At 44.1% G+C, this 22922-nt stretch overlaps 1 protein-coding gene across 1 annotated transcript in view; it reads left to right on the forward strand.

Moving 5' to 3' along the window:
• LOC143981831 (interferon gamma receptor 2-like) overlaps positions 1 to 22922 on the forward strand; it is a 36499-nt gene that overhangs the window by 798 nt on the left and 12779 nt on the right. The window contains exons 2-5 of the mRNA XM_077479958.1: positions 10644 to 10764; positions 15594 to 15757; positions 19255 to 19397; positions 22167 to 22308. Coding sequence (XP_077336084.1) covers positions 10644 to 10764; positions 15594 to 15757; positions 19255 to 19397; positions 22167 to 22308 — 570 coding nt within the window. The remainder of the gene's footprint in view (positions 1 to 10643; positions 10765 to 15593; positions 15758 to 19254; positions 19398 to 22166; positions 22309 to 22922) is intronic.

A 22922-nucleotide genomic window follows, 5' to 3' on the forward strand; every position in this document is an offset into this window, starting at 1 on the left:
ACCAGCATATACGAGTACTACTCAGATGTATACCAGCATATACGAGTACTACTCAGATGTATACCAGCATATACGAGTACTACTCAGATGTATACCAGCATATACGAGTACTACTCAGATGTATACCAGCATATACGAGTACTCCTCAGATGTATAACAGTATATACGAGTACTACTCAGAGGTATACGAGTACTACTCAGATGTATGCCAGTATATACGAGTACTCCTCAGATGTATACCAGTATAAACGAGTACTCCTCAGATGTATACCAGTATAAACGAGTACTCCTCAGATGTATACCAGTATATACGAGTACTCCTCAGATGTATACCAGTATATACGAGTACTCCTCAGATGTATACCAGCATATACGAGTACTACTCAGATGTATACCAGCATATACGAGTACTACTCAGATGTATACCAGCATATACGAGTACTACTCAGATGTATACCAGCATATACGAGTACTCCTCAGATGTATAACAGTATATACGAGTACTACTCAGAGGTATACGAGTACTACTCAGATGTATGCCAGTATATACGAGTACTCCTCAGATGTATACCAGTATAAACGAGTACTCCTCAGATGTATACCAGTATAAACGAGTACTCCTCAGATGTATACCAGTATAAACGAGTACTCCTCAGATGTATGCCAGTATATACGAGTACTACTCAGATGTATGCCAGTATATACGAGTACTCCTCAGATGTATGCCAGTATATACGAGTACTACTCAGATGTATGCCAGTATATACGAGTACTCCTCAGATGTATGCCAGTATATACGAGTACTCCTCAGATGTATGCCAGTATATACGAGTACTCCTCAGATGTATGCCAGTATATACGAGTACTCCTCAGATCTATGCCAGTATATACGAGTACCCCTCAGATGTATGCCAGTATATACGAGTACTCCTCAGATGTATGCCAGTATATACGAGTACCCCTCAGATGTATGCCAGTATATATGAGTACCCCTCAGATGTATGCCAGTACCCCTGAGCTGTAGCCCCCATTCCCCTGAGCTGTAGCCCCCGTTCCCCTCAGTTCACCGTGAGCTGTAGCCCCTGTTCCCCGTGAGCTGTAGCCCCCGTTCCCCGTGAGCTGTAGCCCCCGTTCCCCGTGAGCTGTAGCCCCCGTTCCCCGTGAGCTGTAGACCCCATTCCCCTCAGTTCCCCGTGAGCTGTAGCCCCCGTTCCCCTGAGCTATAGCCCCGTTCCCCTCAGTACCCCTGAGCTGTAGCCCCCATTCCCCGTGAGCTGTAGCCCCCGTTCCCCTCAGTACCCCTGAGCTGTAGCCCCCGTTCCCCTCAGTACCCCTGAGCTGTAGCCCCCGTTTCCCTGAGCTGTAGCCCCGTTCCCCCCATTCCCGTGAGCTGTAGCCCCCGTTCACCTGAGCTGTAGCCCAGTTTCCCCCCCCCCGTTCCCCGCGAGCTGTAGCCCCCGTTCCCCGTGAGCTGTAGCCCCCGTTCCCCGTGAGCTGTAGCCCCCGTTCCCCGTGAGCTGTAGACCCCGTTCCCCGTGAGCTGTAGACCCCATTCCCCTCAGTTCCCCGTGAGCTGTAGCCCCCGTTCCCCTGAGCTATAGCCCCGTTCTCCTCAGTACCCCTGAGCTGTAGCCCCCATTCCCCGTGAGCTGTAGCCCCCGTTCCCCTCAGTACCCCTGAGCTGTAGCCCCCGTTCCCCTCAGTACCCCTGAGCTGTAGCCCCCGTTTCCCTGAGCTGTAGCCCCGTTCCCCCCATTCCCGTGAGCTGTAGCCCCCGTTCACCTGAGCTGTAGCCCAGTTTCCCCCCCCCCGTTCCCCGCGAGCTGTAGCCCCCGTTCCAGCGCGCGGTAGCCCCCATTCCCCTCAAGTTCCCAGTGAGCTGTAGCCCCCGTTCTCCTCAGTACCCCTGAGCTGTAACCTCTTTCTCCTGAGCTGTTGTCCCATTACTTTTCCACTGACTCTAGTGAGTACCGCCCAAAAAATGGGGGTACCTCCTGAACATCTGTCTCACCTCTCTACCCCCCCTGCTCTCCTGCCCCACCACTGTAACCCCCTGCTCATCTGTCCCACCAATACACCTCCTTTCACATCTACCCCACTGCTCTACCCCCTGCTTTTCTGTCCCACAATTGAAACCCCTGTTCATCTGCCCCAACATTAAGCCCCCCCTTACTTATCTGCCTCAACACTGAACCCTCCTACTCATCTGCCCCATGTCTGAACCCCTCTCCTTTAGTATCCTTTAGCACCCTCCTGCTCATCTGCTCCACCGCTGTACCCTTTTCTCATCTACAATGTGCAGAGTGGTGAAAGGAAGCAGAGATGAGACTACCTGTCCTGGCACACTCATCCTGCTGATTCACCTCTAGCATCCAGCCCATGTGTTCGTATATGATGTATGGGATGTAAGGATGAGCTCCGGCGTGTTCGCATACGCCACGTGCAGAGCCCACCAGGAAGTCGGCACATCGCTAATCACAGGCAGTGAGACATTGCCCCGATGCGTGGCTGCAGAGATCGGGCAACGTCTCGCTGCCTGTGATTAGCGCAGCGCTGACTTCCTGGCGGGCTCTGCACGTGGCGTATGCGAACACACCTGAGCTCATCCTTAATGGGATGTATGTGATGTATGTGATATATATGATGTATGTGATGTATGTGATATATATGATGTATGTGATGTCACATATAAGCATCTGGAATGGATGCAATGAAGAGCTCAGGTTAGGGGTATTTTCTGAAAGCAGTGGGCCTCTGTGCGGGATCATATGTTGGTCCCCCGCAGCTGAGGAAAAGTGCGGCAGCAAAAGTTGGGTGTGATTTTCATTGCGCTGAATACTGGCTGTGGCTTTAAGGGACACAGAGTGCCGGGGTTCAGTAGTAACACACAGATTCTGGAAAAATTTCAACAAAGTTTCCAGAAGCTCAATCACAATGAAATCCCTTCTTTCTGAGTTTGTAGTGGCAACCAAGCGAGTCATCTTCCTCCAGATAGTGGACAGGTTTAGCAGAACTGTGATTGGCTTTAGCAGTGGCCAATGACAGGCGTCTTCCTCCTGGAAACAGGGACCCCCCCCTGCACCCAGTCTCTTCCCATCACAAGAGCTGAAGATCGCAGCTACAGCAAAGTTAGAGAACCAATCAATTATTCCCATCTTGTACATGGTGTTTCAACCGTCCATTAATTTACTGGCAGCCCGTAAATTCCAGCCCGTTTTTTTTAGGGCCGCCCGTAAATGTCCGTTAGGGGCAGCTGTGCCCGTAAAATAGATTTCTGAAATTGGAATGCATTAGTGTCCCACTGACACTTCCCTGCGCTGCTGATGGGGAAGGAGTCGAGTGCCGGCGAAAGAGGCTTTGTGTGCAAATAACAATTTCTTCCCCTCAGATAAGAGAACTCACACACAATCTTTTTAGCCATCTGTAGGTGGAGTTCTTCCCACCGACCATCACACTAATATACCGTGAGTTGTACATGGAGCAGTTATTAGCAGAGGCTCCTTGGAACTGGAATATTTGCAAACGTTCCTCTAAGGTAAAATGTTTGAGAGAGACAATTTTAGAGGTTCTGAAATGAATTCCAAAACTGTAGTACAGAACAGAAGTAAAGCACAAGTGCCGAGTACACCGGGCCTATTACAGTAAACAGCACAAAGTGCAAAATTACTAATGCACCCAACCAACATGAATCCGGCAGCCTCATAGTTCCCCTTTCTGTTGCAGAGATATCGTTTACTTGTTCCATTTTTAGAGAAATAAATGTACACAGAGCTTCCTTGTTCAGTCTTGTGATCCTCCATACACAGAACACTTTGTTAGTTGGCCTTTCCTCCGGAATTCCTGTATTAATGCCTTAAGATCGTCACCCGGGCACGCTGCGCCTCCTCGGATCTTACCAGTGGGGATGGATGACCTTATTCATCGATTCTTTGTTTGTACTTCATCTAATAAAAATCATGTTGGTAGACAGGGAAACAAACCTCTTCTCAGATAATGAAAACTGTATCTGTTTTATGTTATTGTTTCTTTTTATTATATATTGATGCAATTAAAAGTTCGATTGACCTTCGTGACCATGTTTCATGTTACACCCAAATTTAGGGTCCTCAGCATCCCCAAAACTCAACCACCCCATTGCTGAATTACCATCTGTTCCTGTAGATTAATTATTATTTTTCATATTTTATATTTTTATAATATTTTTCATATTATTTTCATATTTCATATTTTAATATTTTTCATATGGGTGGGGGGGGGGGGTGCAATTAATGAGCTTCAGCATTAAAAAGCATGAGAAAGCCCCTGGTCATAATTCATATTCATGCAAGGTAGTGGTTCAACCACTGAGAGAGGGAGGGCATGCCATAATATATATATATATATATATATTTGAGCTGCACGATTCTGGCTAAAATGAGAATCACAATTTTTTTGCTTAGAAGATAAATCACAATTCTCGCTGTGTATCATCTTTCACATTAAAACCCCAAAAAATTGTGCTAACTTTACTGTTTTGTTTTTATTTATTGAAGTGTATTTTTTTTCCAAAAAATTGCGTTTGAAAGACTGCTGGGCAAATACAGTGTGACATAAAATATTGCAGCAATTGCCATTTTATTCCCTAGGGTCTCTGATATATATAAAATGTTTGGGGGTTCCAAGTAATTTTCTAGCAAAAAAATATTGATTTTAACTTAAAGTGGTTGTATAGTCAAATTGGGGACTTTTACCTACGTGAAAGCTTATAATAAGGCTTACCTGTAGGTAAAAAAAATATCTCCTAAACCTGTACGGTTTAGGAGATATTCCCCTCGCAATGCGCCGCTGACTGCAGCGGCGCATGCGCACAGGGGATTCCCGGCTGGAAGCCCGGCAGTCGCCGGACCCTGCCGGAAAGAAATCTCCCGCGCACGGCTCCGGCGCTGTGAGTACATGTCAGCTCCCTCGGCGTGGATCGGGGCAGATGTCGGGGCCTCGTTCTAAGGTATTTCATAATGAGCTAGTATGCGGTGCATACTAGCTCATTATGCCTTTTGCTTTGCAGGTGAGCAAAAAAAATAAAAAATTCAGCGGGTATACAACAGCTTTAAGAAAGAAGAGTCAGAAAAAGATTTAGACTTTAAGTGGTTAAACTTCCTGCATTTACAAGTGGTTGAAAAGCTTGGCAGACTGCCCAGATAATTTGCTTACACAAGAAGTTCTTTACCTTTGATGTAAGAAGTAAGTTGGTTACAATGTTTCAAGTTCTACACTTGGCAGATTGCCGGGGATGCTTTATTTTGACAGCTGAGTGAGCAGATAATCTCTCTACTTGTTTATATGAAAGAATTGCCTACTCTGGGAGAGATTGTAAGGGGGGGGGGGGGGGGGGGGGTGAATCGAGATCGCATTTTTTAAACAATTAATCGTGCAGCTCTAATATAAAATATATATATATATATATATATATATATATATATATATATATATATATATATATATACACTTCTCTCTCTATATATCTCTATCTATATCTATCACATTTATGCCCTGTACACACCGTCAGATTTTTTTTTTCTAATGGATTTTGTTCGAATCTGTTGTTGCATACACACGGTCGGACAAAGTTGTCAGAAAATCCAATCGTTCGGAACGAGGTGACGTTTGTTGCGTACGACGGGACTATGTAGAGGCTAGTAGCCAATAGCTTTGGTTTCGTAATAAAATCTGAGCATGCGTGGCACTTTGTCCGTCGGAATTCTCTACAAACAATCGTAAAAAGTCTGATCGGATTTTTTTGTTGGGAAATTTTAGATCCTGCTCTTAAATTTTTTTTTCTGTCGGAAAGTCCGATAGAGCCCACACACGATCGGATTTTCTGACAATATAATCCGATCGGACCTTTTCCGTTGGAATTTCCGACTGTGTACAGGACATAATAGTGCAGCCTCTTCTAAGTTATGTACATATCCTTTCCTATCTTTTTTTTAGATATGTTTTCTATACCTCCTATCTTCTGACCAAATGGATGTTGAACCAAGAAACGTGTCCATGCCTTCCCTACCTCCATGGACGGATTATATATAATATATCACAGCTGACAGGCATTCTAGAGGCACTACTGCTAGTGTACTTGTGTACTGTATGTTGTATTCTAGTATATTGTACTTCTAATGTACTTGTGTAGTGTACTTCTAGTATACTGTATGTTGCATTCTAGTATACTGTACCTCTATTGTATTCCTTCTGTACATCTACTGTACTTGTGTAGTGTACTTCTACTGTACAGTACTTCTATTATACTGTACTTGTATGCTGTAGTACTGTACTCCTACAGTTTTGTACTTGTATACTGTAATTATAGTGTTCTGTACTTCTTGTATGAGTGTGACAGATGCTCGTTCTGCACGTGGCTGGACTCCATTGTGCCTGCTACTGTCTATATATGGCTGGATTCTGACATTTGCTGTTGATGCCGATGCTGCAAGTGCCTGCTTGTATTTAATTTAATGTATTACCATCACAGACATGAAGCTCCTTGCTACTTGGCTGTGGATGATCCCTTTATTTACTGTGACATATTAGAGTTTATTTACTAAAGGCAAATCCACTTTGCAAGTCGCTGTAGATCCGAGGGGGACATGCAAGGAAAATAAAAAAAAAGCATTTTAGCTTGCACATGATTGGATGATAAAATCAGCAGAGCTTCCACTCATTTCAGATCTTCCTCTTAGATTTAGAGTGACTGCACTTCCAAGTGCATATGCAGTGCAAAGTGGATTTACCTTTCATAAATAACCCCCATTGAATGCGTGAAAATACTGACCTTGATTTCCAGTACTAACTAATACACTCGGACTGGATGCTTAGTGTACTGTTTCGTAATCTGAACACAAATGCACTGTAGGTTCCTACACTGAGGTTTAATATAACGTAAAAAGGTCGAATATTTTAAACTTTTTTTTATTTTGTTTTAAAATTTTATAACTGGTAATTTTTGTCTGTCATTGATGTACGCTGATGAGACGGCACTGATGGGTGGCAGTGATGGGCACTGATTGGTTACACTGGCACCACTGGTGAGCATTGATTGGTGGCACTGGTGAGCATTGATAGGTGGCACTGGTGAGCATTGATAGGTGGCACTGGTGAGCATTGATAGGTGGCACTGGTGAGCATTGATAGGTGGCACTGGTGGGCATTGATAGGTGGCACTGGTGGGCATTGATAGGTGGCACTGGTGGGCATTGATAGGTGGCACTTGGGGGCATCGATAGGTGGCACTTGTGGGCATGGTTAGATGGTATAAATGAGGCATAATTGCCTCTTCCTTTACGGGACCCGATGTCCATTTTAAGGTAAGCCGGTGAACGGCTTTTTTTTTCTCCTCCGCTGTCAGCATGAGCAGAAAAAAAAAGGTTACCAAGCTTTTATTTTGATCATGTGATCAGCTGTCATTGGCTACTCGGATCGGTGATCACCCGAGTCTAAGTGACTCGGTGATCACAGCGTGCAGGGAGCGTGCACAGGGGAGACCATCATATGACAGCCTCCCCGGAATTCACATCCGCGATGTGGCCGTCATTCAGCCAAAGCGCGGATGTCAGGTGGTTAATCTATTTTTCCTTTAAATGGTTTCTTAGTGTCTCTTTCTGCTCCCCCCCCCCCCCCCCTCGCTTTAATTTGTTTGGAACAAGCAGTTCTCATTAGGAAAAATTCTGGGAAAAATGAGAATCGCGATTCTTTTGCTTAGATTCGCAAAAACGTTTTTATTTGAAAAGTGCAGGATCTCTGAGAACATTAGGTTCTCAAACCAAATGGCAATAAAATAAGCCATATAAAAAAGGAGAGCATCACTATGACACTGGATAACACATGAATGTGAATGTAGTAGCCACATCCCTGGATTGTATAGAACAAACAAAGGACTGTTCCCCCTTTGATGGGACTTTTAAGGCCACAAACACTGAAGTGCGTTAGGGAAAATGATTTATTTTTACATAAAGATAGATCACATACAATGGTTAGAAAACATAATTTGTTTTGCTTTTTTTGTCACATGTATTATACCACATCTAGTGGTTTATGCCTTTAACCATTGATCATTGTTGTGTGACTAACGCACTTCAGTGTTTGTGGCCTTAAAAGTTCCATCCAAGGGGGATTGGAGAACAGTCCTTTGATCTGAGATAAGCCATAATACTCTGGCTTCAGTCAAACAAATTTTAAAGAAATGACAATGTAATGAAAAACAATGTGAAATAAAGAAATTAAAATTACTTAAAAAAAAAAAACACTGTCCCTTTAAAATATATTATGACTCTTACCACAGTCTGAGTCAGCTACTCATATTATGAATATTACCACAGTCGGCTACCCCGGACTTTGGGTTGCACTAGCTGACTGTGGTAATATTCATATTATGGGGTAGCCGACTCAGACTGGTAATATTCATAATATGGGGTAGCCGACTCAGACTGGTAATATTCATAATATGGGGTAGCCTACGTAGACTGGTAATATTCATAATAAGGGACAGGGGTCCACTCCTCGTTCGGCTCACATGCCCCACTTTAATAGCTGTGACTGCCATCTGCTGCAAGTCAGGCCTGGGGGAAGCTGACTCACTGTGGTCACGCCGTGCGGTGTTCATAATATATGTTCTATGTTGTACAGTTAATGGCACAAGGAAGAAAGGAAGCTCACTTGTTGGAAATCGGATCCATGCACACTCACACAGTGCGCACTCACTGCTGTGCTGTGCTGTGTGTGTTCGTTTCCCGGCCAAAAGACACTGTACTGCCCATTCCCAGGCATCATCGACTTCCAGCGGTGCACCGCATCACGCTCTCTGATGACTGACGTCAGTTCCGGTTGCTGATGTCCGTTCCAATATCCACCATTTGCATTCCACACTGGTTACGTGGAACCAGCAGGAATATATGAAAATTGCTGGTCATCCAGCCTGGACATTGAGGGGGACGTGTGAATCGAGATCGCAATCTTATCTAGATTAATCATGCAGCTCTAATTAGTATGCACATACACATCCCATAGTCACTAGTTTATCTCAAGAACACGGATGAGAACAGGATCAAGTGCTCCATGCTCTGGGCCCCAGTGGGATTCATAGTCCTTTTTAAGTTATACTGATAATTGATCTTTAACATGTACAGTATCTAACAAAAGTGAGTACACCCCTAACATTTTTGTAAATATTTTATTATATCTTTTCATGTGACAACACTGAAGAAATTACATTTTGCTACAATGTAAAGTAGTGAGTGTACAGCTTGTATAACAGTGTAAATTTGCTGTCCCCTCAAAATAACTCAACACACAGCCATTAATGTCTAAACCGCTGGCAACAAAAGTGAGTACATCCCTAAGGGAAAATGTCCAAATTGGGCCCAAAGTGTCAATATTTTGAGTGGCCACCATTATTTTCCAGCACTGCCTTAACCCTCTTGGGCATTTCCTTTCAATTTTTTTCTGATGACCATTGTCATCGGGTCAAGGTGATAGAAAATTCTAAATTCTGCAGTTGTCACCAGTATATGAGGTAATGGAAATTATCAAAAATGCACAGCTGTCTAGAAGAGGCGTTGCCCTCACTTTTCAGAGATTTCATCTCGCTTCCTGTTGCATCCTCAGGAAAGGAAGTGAGGGTAAATCTCTCTAATAGGACACAAACATTAAAAATTAAACCAACAAGAGTTTTAACCCTTCCCTACTCTATCCAAAATTAAATTTTGTATGTTGTAAGAGGGGCAAGCACAACTGGTAGAGGTAAACCATGCACAAGACGGGGATACCCAGGGACAGGCCAGGCAGGTTTGCCCTGCAATTTTATTCAGCAAGGCAGCAAACCAAGCGTTTCAATGCAGGGAGGTTTTGTACAGCACATCCAAAGCACAAAAGAAACAATACATCCGCTCTTCTGTGCTACTAAGTAAACACCCGACTAACAGGTCCCCCACCATGGTTTTTGCAAACGGACAGCACCTACCTTTCATAGTGTTCTCTCAGCACTCAGTCATTTCACCCATCAGCAGGCTTGCACACCAGAGAGAGACCTCTAATAATGAGGTCTACCTACCTGGTAAGATGTGGGCCTAGGAAATAGAGGGTTTATCCAACCCAGAGCTCTACAAATCCTCCAGGTTCTAGGACCTAGGACAGTTTTTCTCCATAACACAAGTAAACACTGGATCCCGTTACCATGTTTAGATGAGAAACCTAGGTGATGGGTATACATATACAATCCTACCAGCCAATGCCTTATGCTTTACCTACAAATCAACCCTTTCCCTAGAAGAATCCTTAAAATTATTTTCAGATTTTGAGGAAGGCTCTTTTCATTGGTGGTCTCTGGGAAGAATTCCCTCTTACAGTGGTGGCCAGATTGCCACCCTTGCAAGTACTTAAGGTATCTGATGACACGCTGCTGGCTCTGAAAAGTAGCATTGGCTCTTGTAGGCACCATCAGATGGAAGGCCACTCAGCCACAACTCAAGGAACCTCTAGCAGCTTCAAGATCTCTTGAGGAACATGTCCATGGTGCAGTTCTCATCTCTGCTTGTCTGTTTTTGTATATTTATGTTTTTTTGCTAATCTGATTTTGAGCAATGCTTTATTAATAGTTTTTCTGTATATATTCATAGGTCTGCCTGCCCCAAGCAATGTCCACATTGACTCCTACAACATGAAGCACATTGTGAGATGGGATCCCATAAAAGTGAAGGATGAGTCGATGCCTGTAATGTACAGTGTAAAATTTCAATTGTAAGTATTATATTGTGTTACCTTTTTGGATCTGTGCCATTTGTATTATTCTGATGAGGATATTGGATGACCAGTATTTGGCATCCACAAAAAATGGCAAACGTATAGAGGCTCCGCCTCCTTTAAAAAATTACCCTAATACTTGAGTATATTATATGATATGTATTTTAATATATCATTTTAGTTAGCATTATGTGTGCTCTGTATGTACACTTCTCACATTTAAAAGTCTACAGAGAAGGAAGAGGTTGAGTGTTTATTTTTTTTTTTTTTTTTTTTAAAGGTAAGGTTGAGTGTTAGTTAAGTAAAGAGAGTCTTGGGACTTTTCTTGGAGGCTGCTGTTCCCGATCTTCTTTAACCACTTGCCTACCAGGCACTTACACCCCCTTCCTGCCTAGGCCATTTTTTAGCTTTCAGCGCTGTCGCACTTTGAATGACAATTGCGCGATCATGTAACACTGTACCCAAACATTTTCTGATTTTTATAATTTTCTTCACACAAATAGAGCTTTCTTTTGGTGGTATTTAATCACTGCTGTGTTTTTCTTTTTTTCTTTTTTTTTTTCTGTCAGTAAATTTTATAACTAAGTAATTTTTTGCCTTCACTGATGTGCGCTGATCAGGGGGCACTGATAGGCTGAAATGGTGGGCACTGATGAGGTGACACTTATGAGGAGGCACTAACATGCCTCACTTATTGGCACTGATAGGCAGCACTGGTGTCCACAGAGGGGCGGTATTGATGGGCGGCATTGATGGGCAGCACTGATTGCCAGCACTGACTGGCATCCTTAATGGGAACTGAGTGGTGACACTGTATGCTGGCATTGTTGGGCAATGGTGGGCACTGTTTTGTGACACTGTATTTATTGTAATCAGGGCACTGATGATCAGTGCCCTGATTACATCCCTAGATGTCCTCTGTGATCAGCTCTCCTCTCCTCACACGCTGTCAGTGTGAGGCGAGGAGAACCGACACAGCCAATCACATGGTTAAAGAGCCGCGGACGCGTCTCTTTAGAGATCGGGGGCGCACCGTGTCCTAGCAACACGGCGCGATCGCCACACGCTCCCATTCTGGGACAGCAAGCAGTTAAAGTAATCCTTTCCTTAAAGAAAAATGGAGTTTGGCATTGCTAACTTCTCATTCTGAAAATGTTAGAGCCCTGCAGCTGGTTCATGATTATGAAATGACTCCCATTAGAATCACTTTCCCACATGGACGCAGACAACTACACAGGGATTCCTTCTTCAGAATGCAAAAAGGTAGAAATCTGCAACATATTTTTTTTTAAATCCCTGCAATGTACATAGATCACCCAGAGGGGATTGTTTTTTTTTTTTTCCTCAACAAAAGTTGAATTACACACAAAATAAATCCTAAAGCTACACAAAAGCACACCATTGGCCCCCCCGCGGCTGTCAATCAAAGTCAGTCAATCAGGAGGTGAAGGGGCGTGGCCGAGCGGCAGCTCCATATCTGAATGGACACACGGACCTGCAGCTCGGCTTGGGTGCCCCCATAGCAAGCTGCTTGCTAGCAAACTTCAGATAGTTTTCTGCCAGTAAATACCTTATACAGCTCACTTCCTGTTTCTTGTCTGCTAAAAAAAGCCTAGGCTGATGACATTGTGCACAGCTCTTTCTCTCACTCTCTTGTGAGAGTTTACCAGGAAGAGAGGGGGGGGGATAAGTTATAAGAGGGCCATTGAGAGCTGCAGCGCCGGAGGTGTGCCTCTGTGTAAATCCAGGAAGTGAACAGGTAGCAGCTTCAGCTGCCCACAGTTAAAATGGTTGCAGCCAGACCACTGCACAAAGCAGGTACCGTATATGTCGGCGTATAACACGCACTTTTTTCCCCTTAAAATCAGGGGAAAATTGCAGGCACGTGTTATACGCCGTTCCCCTGCCGATTGTGAGGCTTTCGGCCGTTCTCGCCGTCTTTTGGTCATTCTTTGCCAGCTTTTGGGGGCTTTCACAGTCCCTCGTGAGCCACCGAAGCCGCCGAGATACACAGGTCATCCGGCGCTGTATCTCGGCAACGCCATTTTTAAATTCTGCAAATGACACTGGGGCAAGGCTGCAATGACAAGGTTGCATTGATGGACAAGGCTGCAGATGGACACTGATAAGGCTGCATTGATGGGCATTTAAATGTAAGTTTTTTTTCCTTAAACTTCCCTCCTAAACTTGGGGTGCGTGTTATACGTCGATAAATACAATATAACATGTTTTTTCTTTTTTTTTTTTTTTTTAAATAATAGGGCTTTCACAGTGTAGCAGGGCCCTGGCAGGACATCAGAAAAAGTCCTGCCAGGAGCTTCTTTGGAATGGTGAAGGAGTAGTGAACTCACCCCTCCGCCACCGCTGCTCTTCATTGATACTGGCGGAGTTTTGTGGGCATATTTAACCCCTTTTAGAGCCACTAGGCGAAGGTTAAAACCGCCCGCTAGCGGCCGCTAAAAGACGGCTATTTTTTAGCGCCACTTTACCGCTGACGCCCTAGGAGGCTCGGTGTGAAAGGGGTCTAAAAAACGCACCAAAAACAAACCTCCCCGTTGAAATGCATTGAAAATGCAGCAAGAACACATCAATAACGCACCCATTACATTTTTGATGTGGTTTTTGAGTTACGTGACCTATGAAAAACACATCATAAGGTAAAATCTTGTGTGTTTTTAGCGCCATCGTCTGCATCTTTTTCTCTATCAGCAAAATGCCGCTATCCCTATTTTCAAAACAAAATGTGTGGAGATTTTTTTTAACACCCCCCTCAAATATGGTTCTGAACACACATGCCTTGTGCTCTATGGGACAATACACACAGCTGTGACAAGATAAAGGAATGCAGCGATGTGTTCAGGGGCATAAAAAAAAAAAATTAAGTGCAGTAATTTACACACAAGCCTGCTGTAGATGAGATTTTGCTCAGACCAAACCAGGGCTTAAACGATATGTACACAGTGTGTGTACACAGCTAATGTTGTCCCCTGACGCTGTGACCAAGCCCCGCTGGGCGGAGCGAAGTGCGCCCTCGGCGTGGCCGGAGGAGCATTGGCTAAGGCCACACACCGTGTACACTTTGTGTAAGCACTGGGTCGGTCTGAGCAGCATCTCCGCTACAACAGACTGTATTAGTGAACACAGACGCCTACTCCCACATTCTGGAAATGATCAAGCTTCCAGCTTCAAGTGTCGCTACATGTTTTTTCGATATTACATTTACGTGCAAGGCGTCGAGAAGAGGATGAAAATGAATTTTGTGTGTGTATAGGGGCATATACATGTTTACCCGTCTGTAGGTGAGGTCTTTACAAAACCTAACTTGCTTTTACTCAGGAACGAACTTGCATCTGCCTGTGAGATGCCTTAACCATTATTATATATTTGCCAAAAGCAGAGCCGCTGGAGAATAAAATGGTGATTGTTTCAATTTTTTTAGTTCACAGTCAAGTTAATTTTAGCGCACACACAGAAAATATTATTAACCATTTTTTGGAAAAATTATAAAAAGAATGTATTTTCTGAATTAAAAAATTCTGGCTGTCCACCAATTTCCATATCACAGCAAATACCGGTAGTTCCAATACGGCTTCATGCCCACTTTTGTTTTATTTTTTATTTTTTTAAGCTCCTAGAAGCAAAATAGTGTTATCCTATGTGTCCATACACATGACTTTAGGCTATTAGCGTTTTTTGAGCTTCAGCGTCTAGGAGCAGAAAATAAATCGTTTTTGTTGAGTTTCATGCAGTGTTTTCCCAGCTGAAATGGTCCTAAATGCTGCTAAACGCTACTAATAGCATTTTATTTTTTTTGCGCTATAAACAAGAAAGAGCGACGATTTAGGAAAACAAAGCAATTTTTTTTGCTATAATAAATATCCCCCAAAAACGTATTCTTTTTTTTCCTCGGTTTAGGCCGATACATATTCTTCTACATATTTTTGGTAAAAAAAAATTGCAATAAGCGTATATTGATTGGTTTGCGCAAAATTTTTATAGCGTCTACAAAATAGGAGATCGTTTTATGCCATTTTTATTAATAATTTTTTTTTTATTAGTAATGGCGGCGATCTGCGATTTTTATCATGACTGTGACATTATGGCGGACACTTTCGACACTATTTTGGGACCAGTGACATTTATACAGGGATCAGTGTTATAAAAATGCACTGATTACTGTGTAAATGACACTGGCAGGGAAGGGGTTAACCACTAGGGGGCGATGAAGGGGTTAAGTGTGTCTTAGGGAGTGATTATAACTGTGGGGGGGGGGGGGGTGGGCTTCAATGCAGTGGATCTCTGTCATCATGACACTAGGCAGAACGGGGGAAATGCTTTGTTTACAAAGGCATCTCCCCATTCTACCTCTCCGTGACACAATCGTGGGCATCCGGTGGACATCGAGTCTGCGGGATTCTCGGAGAACACGGCAGGCGCGTGCTCGCAGTGCTGCTTCTTAAAGGGGACATACCTATATGCCCTTTTGCCCACCCATGCCATTCTGCGTATATCGTCGTGAAGCGGTTAACTAGTTACGGACCGCCTGCCACAATGGTACTATGGCAAGTTGGCTCCCCTTTATTCAAGATACAGTCCGTACAAAAATTGATTAAAATCGCAAGGCACTAACGCGTTTCACACCACTTTCACTGGTGCTTAATCATAGCTAATGCAAACATAAAATTGTGTATGTGTGTGTATATGTGTATATGTATATATATATATATATATATATATATATATATATATATATATATATATATTATAAAAAATAATGCATGGCAATAGTAGAGTCATTGCAATAACTTGTGTTTTGTGTCTTGCAGGATCGTGGAATTACGTGAATTATGTGTAAACATCACAGAGACCGAGTGTAACTTCACAGAAAAAATCCTGCCCTCCTGGAGAGGAAAAATGATGGTCTGGGCAGAGTTGGGATCAAGAAGATCGGAATGGGTTGTATTGCCGGATTTCCAACCAAGTACAAACAGTACGTGATTCTGAAGTGGGAGGGAGTGGTTATCCTTCTTTTTTTTTTTTTTTTTTAATTAAGGCTTATACCTTGTACAGTATAGGATTTCATTTTATCTGTGCCCAGTCTTGCCACAAAGAGTTAATCCAGCTCTGAGCAATCCTGTCAGTTTTTATCTCACTGAAAAAAGAGAGAAATGGTCAGTTCTTCCCCTGTGCTGTGACAGAGGCTCCTTTCCTTATCTCATGCAGGAGCTTGAGAGATACATTCTGTGTACTTCACAATTCACATCCCCCTCCCCTCTTTCTTCTCCAGCTATCTCAGGATTGGCTGCCTTTCCTGGATGTTGATTGGATGGTTCTGATCATGGGGTGTGATTCGCAGATCAGTGAGAGGAGGAATTGCATGTATAGAGCAGTGATCTCACAGGACGGCCGGCACAACACACAGACAAGGGATATGATTTAGGGGAGATGTATGTAGTCAGAGGTGGGCAGAGGAGAAGCTCCAGTGATCTGATTGTTATGGTGCAGTGTGTGTGTCTGAGGTCACCTGATCACTGTTGCAGCATTCATTTTGATCACCAGTATGTGTTATGTGGGGGAGGGGTGGATGTCTCACTTTTCATAGAATACCCCCTAGTAAAGCTGTATGAACGCAAAGGTTACCGCCTACCCGTGTCGCCAGACTGCTGCCACCCAGTCCCTACCCGTGTCGCCAGACTGCTGCCACCCAGTCCCTACCCGTGTCGCCAGACTGCTGCCACAAAACAGATGAAGTCGCAGTGTCCGAAAACCTGGCTATATTGTAGAAGAATTTTGTACGTTCGTTCGATTTTCTAATCATTAGTGGGATCAAATCAAGGTTGTTTTCAGCCACAGTGATGAGAAAATTCGGAGAAGCAGGATGGAAATTTTCTCTCGATTGAACGAATTTCTAACCGTTTATGTGGTTTTTATTTGGGAAAGTCAATTCGCTCCAAAATCAAATGTTAAAAGCAAACTAAATCTTGAAGTATTCTCGAATGGCATTCTTCAAGTCCTCATATGTACCGATCAGAAGTTTTACTTTTAAAAGTTCACTATTCATGTCACTATCTGACCATAAATTGTCTGCAGAATCGACCTTGGATCTACCTAATACGAGGACCTACCTAAACTAATCTAATCACGCAGACCTGTGCCCTGCATACTTGTTACTTAATCTAAAAGGAGAGTCATTTAAATTTGTATTGTGTGTGGAGCACTTAAACACTTGCCATCTGGGCCATTTCTGACACTTTTGCTTCTACATGTAAAAATCTTTTTTTTTTAGCTAGAAAATTACTTAAAACCCCCCAAACAGTGTGTGTGTGTGTGTGTGTGTGTGTTATATATATTTATATATATATATGTATATGTGTGTGTGTGTGTGTGTGTGTATATATATATATATATATATATATATATATATATATATATATATATATATATATATATATATATATATTATATTTTTTAGCAGAGACCCTATTGAATAAAATGGTTGGTGTTGCAATTTTTTATGTTACACGACATTTTCACAGCGGTTTTTCAAACTACATTTCTTTGGGAAGAAAAAACAATTTCACTAATTAAAAAAAAAAAAAAACACTAAAGTTAGCCCAATTTTTGTGGATAATGTAAAAGATGATGTTACACAGAGCAAATGGCTACCTAATACGTCACACTTTAAAATTGGGTCTGCCCGTGGAATGGCAGCAAACTACAGTGCTTAAAATTCTCCTTTAAACGCCTTTACAGGTTACAAGTTTAGAGTGACACAGGAGGTCTGGTGCTAGAATTATTGCTTTCGCTCTGACGCTCGCGACAATACCTTCGATCGTTGTTTACATATGCATGTGGAAGTAACGTTTGCATTTGCGCGTAAGCACAGTGGGACGGGGAGCTTTCGATTTTTCTTTTATATTTACTTATTTTATACAAAAATATATATTTTTTTCACTTTTTTTTTTGTACTAACTTTATTGCTATCACAGTGAACAACATCCCTTGTGATGGCATGGGCTGTGACAGGACCTCTTTATGGAGAGATTTGGGGACCCCAAATCTCTCCTGGCCTCCCATGTAGCTGATCAGACACAGATCAGTCTGATCAGCTACTTACCTGGCCGCTGGTTGAAAGGGGCAGAACCGTAAGTGACAAACTACTCGTCGCTCCCGGTTTCCAGGGTTACAGAGAGAGGGGGAATGGCGTCGGTTCCTCTCTCTCTGTACAGGACAGCCATCGCCGCTGGCGGCATCGCTCTCGGCCTCTGTGATGGGATCGGAGAGTCTGGGAGAGGCAGTGGCAGGAGGGGGGCGTGACCCCATTCCACCACTCACAGAAGTTGTCAAGTGGCTAATTATCAGATCACTTCTGCCATGCTCAGAATCACCGGCTGAAAAGATCGATACTGTGATGATGCCTGTCAGTGCAGGCATTATCCCGGTATACCGGCTAAAACTGGAGGATGTTCATGTACTCCCTGCTGGCGGGAAGTGGTTAAAGTGGTTGTAATCCCTTCCATATACCCAGTGATGCACAGAAATGAAACAAATCCTCCTATTTAAGTTGTACCTTTTTTTTTTTTTATCTACAATTTTCTCTATTCTACAGCAATTCCAAGTGCAGAATTTATACAGCTTGTCTGAGCTTTCAGAGAGCAGGGGGTGGCAAGCTTAAGTTACACTTTGCAAAACTCAGTGACAGCTGATTGGGACACCCCCCCCCCCCCCCCTTCACACAGGAACAGAGCTGATACTGTCAATCACAGGCTGTATGCTGGAGCTCCCTCCCCCTCACCTTTTTCTACCTCTCGGTGCCAGGAAAACTTGTCAGAAGTGATTCATGCTGATAGCAGAGGAATGAGGCAGCAGACAGAAATTTAGTGCTCTGGATTGAGACAAGTACACAGTATAGAGGGATAGGCTTTGTTCATATTTAATGTCTGAGGTTTACAGCCTTTAACGGAAGTTCATCTAATATTCACTATATTCATACTGATCAGCCATAATCTTATGACTGCTCACAAGTGAATAACATCCCTTCATGGAAACGGTATTCCCTGATAGCTGTGGCCTCGTTCAGCAGGATAATGCACCCTGCCACACTGCAAAAATAAAGAATAGTTTGAAGAACACAACAACAAGTTTGATGTATTGACTTGGCCTCCAAATTCTGCAGATCTCAATCTAATCATGGATCTGTGGGATGTGCTGGAGAAGCAAGTCTGATCCATACAGACTCCACCTCACAGCTTACAGGATCTAGAGGATCTGCTGCTGATGGCATGGTGCCAGATACCACTGTATACCCTCAGAGGGTATAGTGGCATTCATGCCATGACGGGTCAGGTTTGTTTTGGCAGCAAAGGGGGACCTACTCAATGTTAGGTGGGTGTTCATAAAGTTACGGCTGATTGATATAAGTAGATGATAGACAGATGCCGGTATAGATCATACAGTCATTTCCACATATTCTGTTTCTCTCTGCAGCAATCATAGGACCCGTGAACTCGCTCAATCTGCATTCCCATTTCGAAAATTTGGCTGTGGACTTTTCACCTCCTTTCTCACCAATTCCCGATGTATTGACAATAAAATATAACCTGCTTTACTGGAAGGAAGATTCAGAGAAGGTAGGTTCCTGGCATGTGCCTGCCCAGGGAATTGGGTGTCACCGGGTCTTTGCTCTATGTGGAATACAATTTATTGCACTTTAACCAACTGCTGTGTGGCGTGTCCGGACACATACATTCCAGTCAGATGTGAAACTTACTTTTGCACCTTAAGGCACAACTGAACTTTCAGTTTAAATCAGAGAAACGCATTCCAGATGCATCAAAACAAAAGAAGTGCGAAGTCTACAGTCTGTTTTTCTTTAGAAAAAGCCACATCCTGAGTAGAAAAGCCTGCTCCCTGCCAGCATGCTGTAGGCGAGGACCCCATGGTCAGCTCTGTATGGAAGTATAGTTGGGCGAATGGTTCGCCCCACACATCGCCTATTCGCCCCTTTGGTGGGTGTTCAGCGCTGCACAGTGTGTTCTAAGCCATGATTGGGCAAAGTTTTGCCCAATCTAGCGGCAGTGAATAGCTGGTTGTTAAGGAGCGGGGGAAGCCGACCGCTGCGTCCTTAACAACCAATGAGTCCTAAGCGGTCAGTGGGTTTCCCGGCTGACAGCTAAATAAAAAACAAAACAAAAACGTTGCCGGCAATAAAAAAATAACTGGAAAAAAAAACATTGTGGCGGTCTCCCCAATCCATACCAGGATTTTCGGGTCTGGTATGTATTTTAAGGCAAACCAACCCCACGGCAAAAAAATAAATGGCGTGGGTTCCCCCAAAATCTATACCAGACCCTTATCCAAGCATGCAGTCTAGAAGGCCAGGAAAGGGGGGGCTAACCAATCGCCCCCTCCCTCCCTGAACCATACCAGACCACATGCCCCCAATGTGGGGGGGGGGGTGATTTGGGGCAGGGGGTCCTCATCCCTACAACCCTGGCAGGCCAGGGGGTTTATCAGAATCTGGAAGCCCCCTTTAACACCGGGACCCTCAGATCCCTCCTCCACCCATGTGAATGATTACAGGGTACATACTCTGTCCCAGAGACACAACAGGAAGTAAAAGGAAAAAAAAGTTTTAAACTTTTCTACCAAAAACTAAAAACACATTTTGGCTTTAAAGTAGTAGCCTAAAACTAACTAACTCTAAGACCCCTTTCACATTGCGGTGGTTTTCAGGCGCTTCAGCACTGGAAATAGCCTCTGCTATGCGTCTGAAAACCGTGACTTTTCACACTTGGGCGGTGCGCTTGCCGGACGTTACCAAATGTCCTGCAAGCAGCATCTTTGGAGTGGTTTGGGAACGCTGTATTTGGTGCTCTCAAAACGCCCTGCTCATTACAATGAATGGGCAGCGCTTCCAAATCGCCTTTAACCCTTTTTTGGGGGTTTTAGACACCCCACTAGTGGCTGCTAAAATGAGCAGCGTTTTAGTGCTAACAGTGAGTGCTCTCAGTGTGAAAGGGGTCTCAATCTGCTGGCAGCCACAGTCTAAGATTAATCAGTCTAATCCCTGTAAAGCAAAAATGGCTATACGTACGTTTTCTGAAGCCGATTCAGTCTCCAGCGGTCTACATGGCCTCCTCTGTGGTTTGGTACAGGCACGGCCTCCTCTGTGGTTTGGTACAGGCAGGGGCGGACTGACCATTGGGCCACTCGGCCACTGCCCGAGGGCCCCATGCCACTAGGGGGCCCCATTAGGGTTGCCAGCCTCAGTAAAACCAGGGAAAGTATGTAAAAATCTGTGTTTTTTTTGTTTTGTTTTTTTCTGAAATGTCCCTTACCGACATCCTTTTGGTCTAAAAATCTCAAATACTGTGTGATTGAATACTGTGCATGTGTGTTTGTGTATACTGTGTGGCCCCATAATGTCCGATTTGCCTGGGGGCCCCATAATCTCCTATTGCCCAGGGGCCCCATGAGTTGTAAGTCCGCCTCTGGGTACAGGCACGGCCTCCTCTGTGGTTTGGTACAGGCACGGCCTCCTCTGTGGTTTGGTACAGGCACGGCCTCCTCTCTGGTTTTGTACAGGCACGGCCTCCTCTGTGTGGTTTGGTACAGGCACGGCCTCCTCTGTGGTTTTGTACAGACGCGGCCTCCTCTGTGTGGTTTGGTTTGGTACAGGCGCGGCCTCCTCTGTGTGGTTTGGTACAGGCGCGGCCTCCTCTGTGTGGTTTGGTACAGGCACGGCCTCCTCTGTGTGGTTTGGTACAGGCGCGGCCTCCTCTGTGTGGTTTGGTACAGGCGCGGCCTCCTCTGTGTGGTTTGGTACAGGCACAGCCTCCTCTGTGTGGTTTGGTACAGGCACGGCCTCCTCTGTGTGGTTTGGTACAGGCACGGCCTCCTCTGTGTGGTTTGGTACAGGCACGGCCTCCTCTGTGTGGTTTGGTACAGGAGCGGCCTCCTCTGTGTGGTTTGGTACAGGCGCGGCCTCCTCTGTGTGGTTTGGTACAGGCGCGGCCTCCTCTGTGTGGTTTGGTACAGGCGCAGGCCTCCTCTGTGTGGTTTGGTACAGGCGCGGCCTCCTCTGTGTGGTTTGGTACAGGCGCGGCCTCCTCTGTGTGGTTTGGTACAGGAGCGGCCTCCTCTGTGTGGTTTGGTACAGGCGCGGCCTCCTCTGTGTGGTTTGGTACAGGCGCGGCCTCCTCTGTGTGGTTTGGTACAGGCGCGGCCTCCTCTGTGTGGTTTGGTACAAGCACGGCCTTCAAATATCTTGGAACTTCACTATTATTGAATTGGTTTGTTTTGTTTCTAGCTAAAAGTGTGTGGGTTTTTTTTTTTTTTTTGTATGACGTCTATACAACTTGTTCATCTTCTGACCTGGATTTATCTTTTCACTTTAGAAGACGGTTAACCTAACTTCTTCCAGGACCTACGTTTTGGACAATCTAGAGCGCAATACGAATTACTGTGTACAGGTGTATGCTTATACACCTGATATAAAAGGCCTGATGAGTGACCCCGTGTGTAAAACGACAGTTACAGGTAATGTATTTTATTTATATACATAGCTTTTTTTTTTTTTTTTTTTCTTCATTTTTTTTTTTTTTTTTTTATATTTATGGAATAACTTCTTACAGAGAATGACATGTAACATTGACATTGAAGTCTAGAGGAAAGAGTCAGTAAATGCATCGTAATTCCAATTTCTCAACACATATATGAGCATAAGAATTGCATTACATAGAGCCGAGAATCAGAACTAATTGAGTGAGACACACCGCATCCTGTAAGAAGATCAACATTTTACTGTAATACACAACTTTGTTTGACGTGTATTTTGGCGCCTGATCTGGCTCTCCGGGGGAGTTGCCCCAAAATCTCATATACCCAATTTACCAGACGCGAGGGGTCTTCAAAAAGTTCCTGCACTTTTATATTTTAGTTGGAAAAGGTGAGGGGGGGAGAAGTAGTAAGTGGTCGTGTCTGAGAGTGTCATGTGACTAGTCTGTCTGGCAAGCTGGCTGACCTTGCAGTTTAGTATAAGAGTTTTCACGCTGTGGTGAAGATGGCTGCGAAAAAATAAAGTGCAGAAATTTTTGAAGAACCCTCGTATATTAACCACTTAAGGACAGCAGCTGCTGCCACAACCGAGATAT

Source organism: Lithobates pipiens, unplaced genomic scaffold (genome assembly GCF_037356315.1).
Source record: "Lithobates pipiens isolate NorthernLeopardFrog02 unplaced genomic scaffold, aLitPip1_a1.2 Scaffold_16, whole genome shotgun sequence".
Taxonomy (NCBI): domain Eukaryota; kingdom Metazoa; phylum Chordata; class Amphibia; order Anura; family Ranidae; genus Lithobates; species Lithobates pipiens.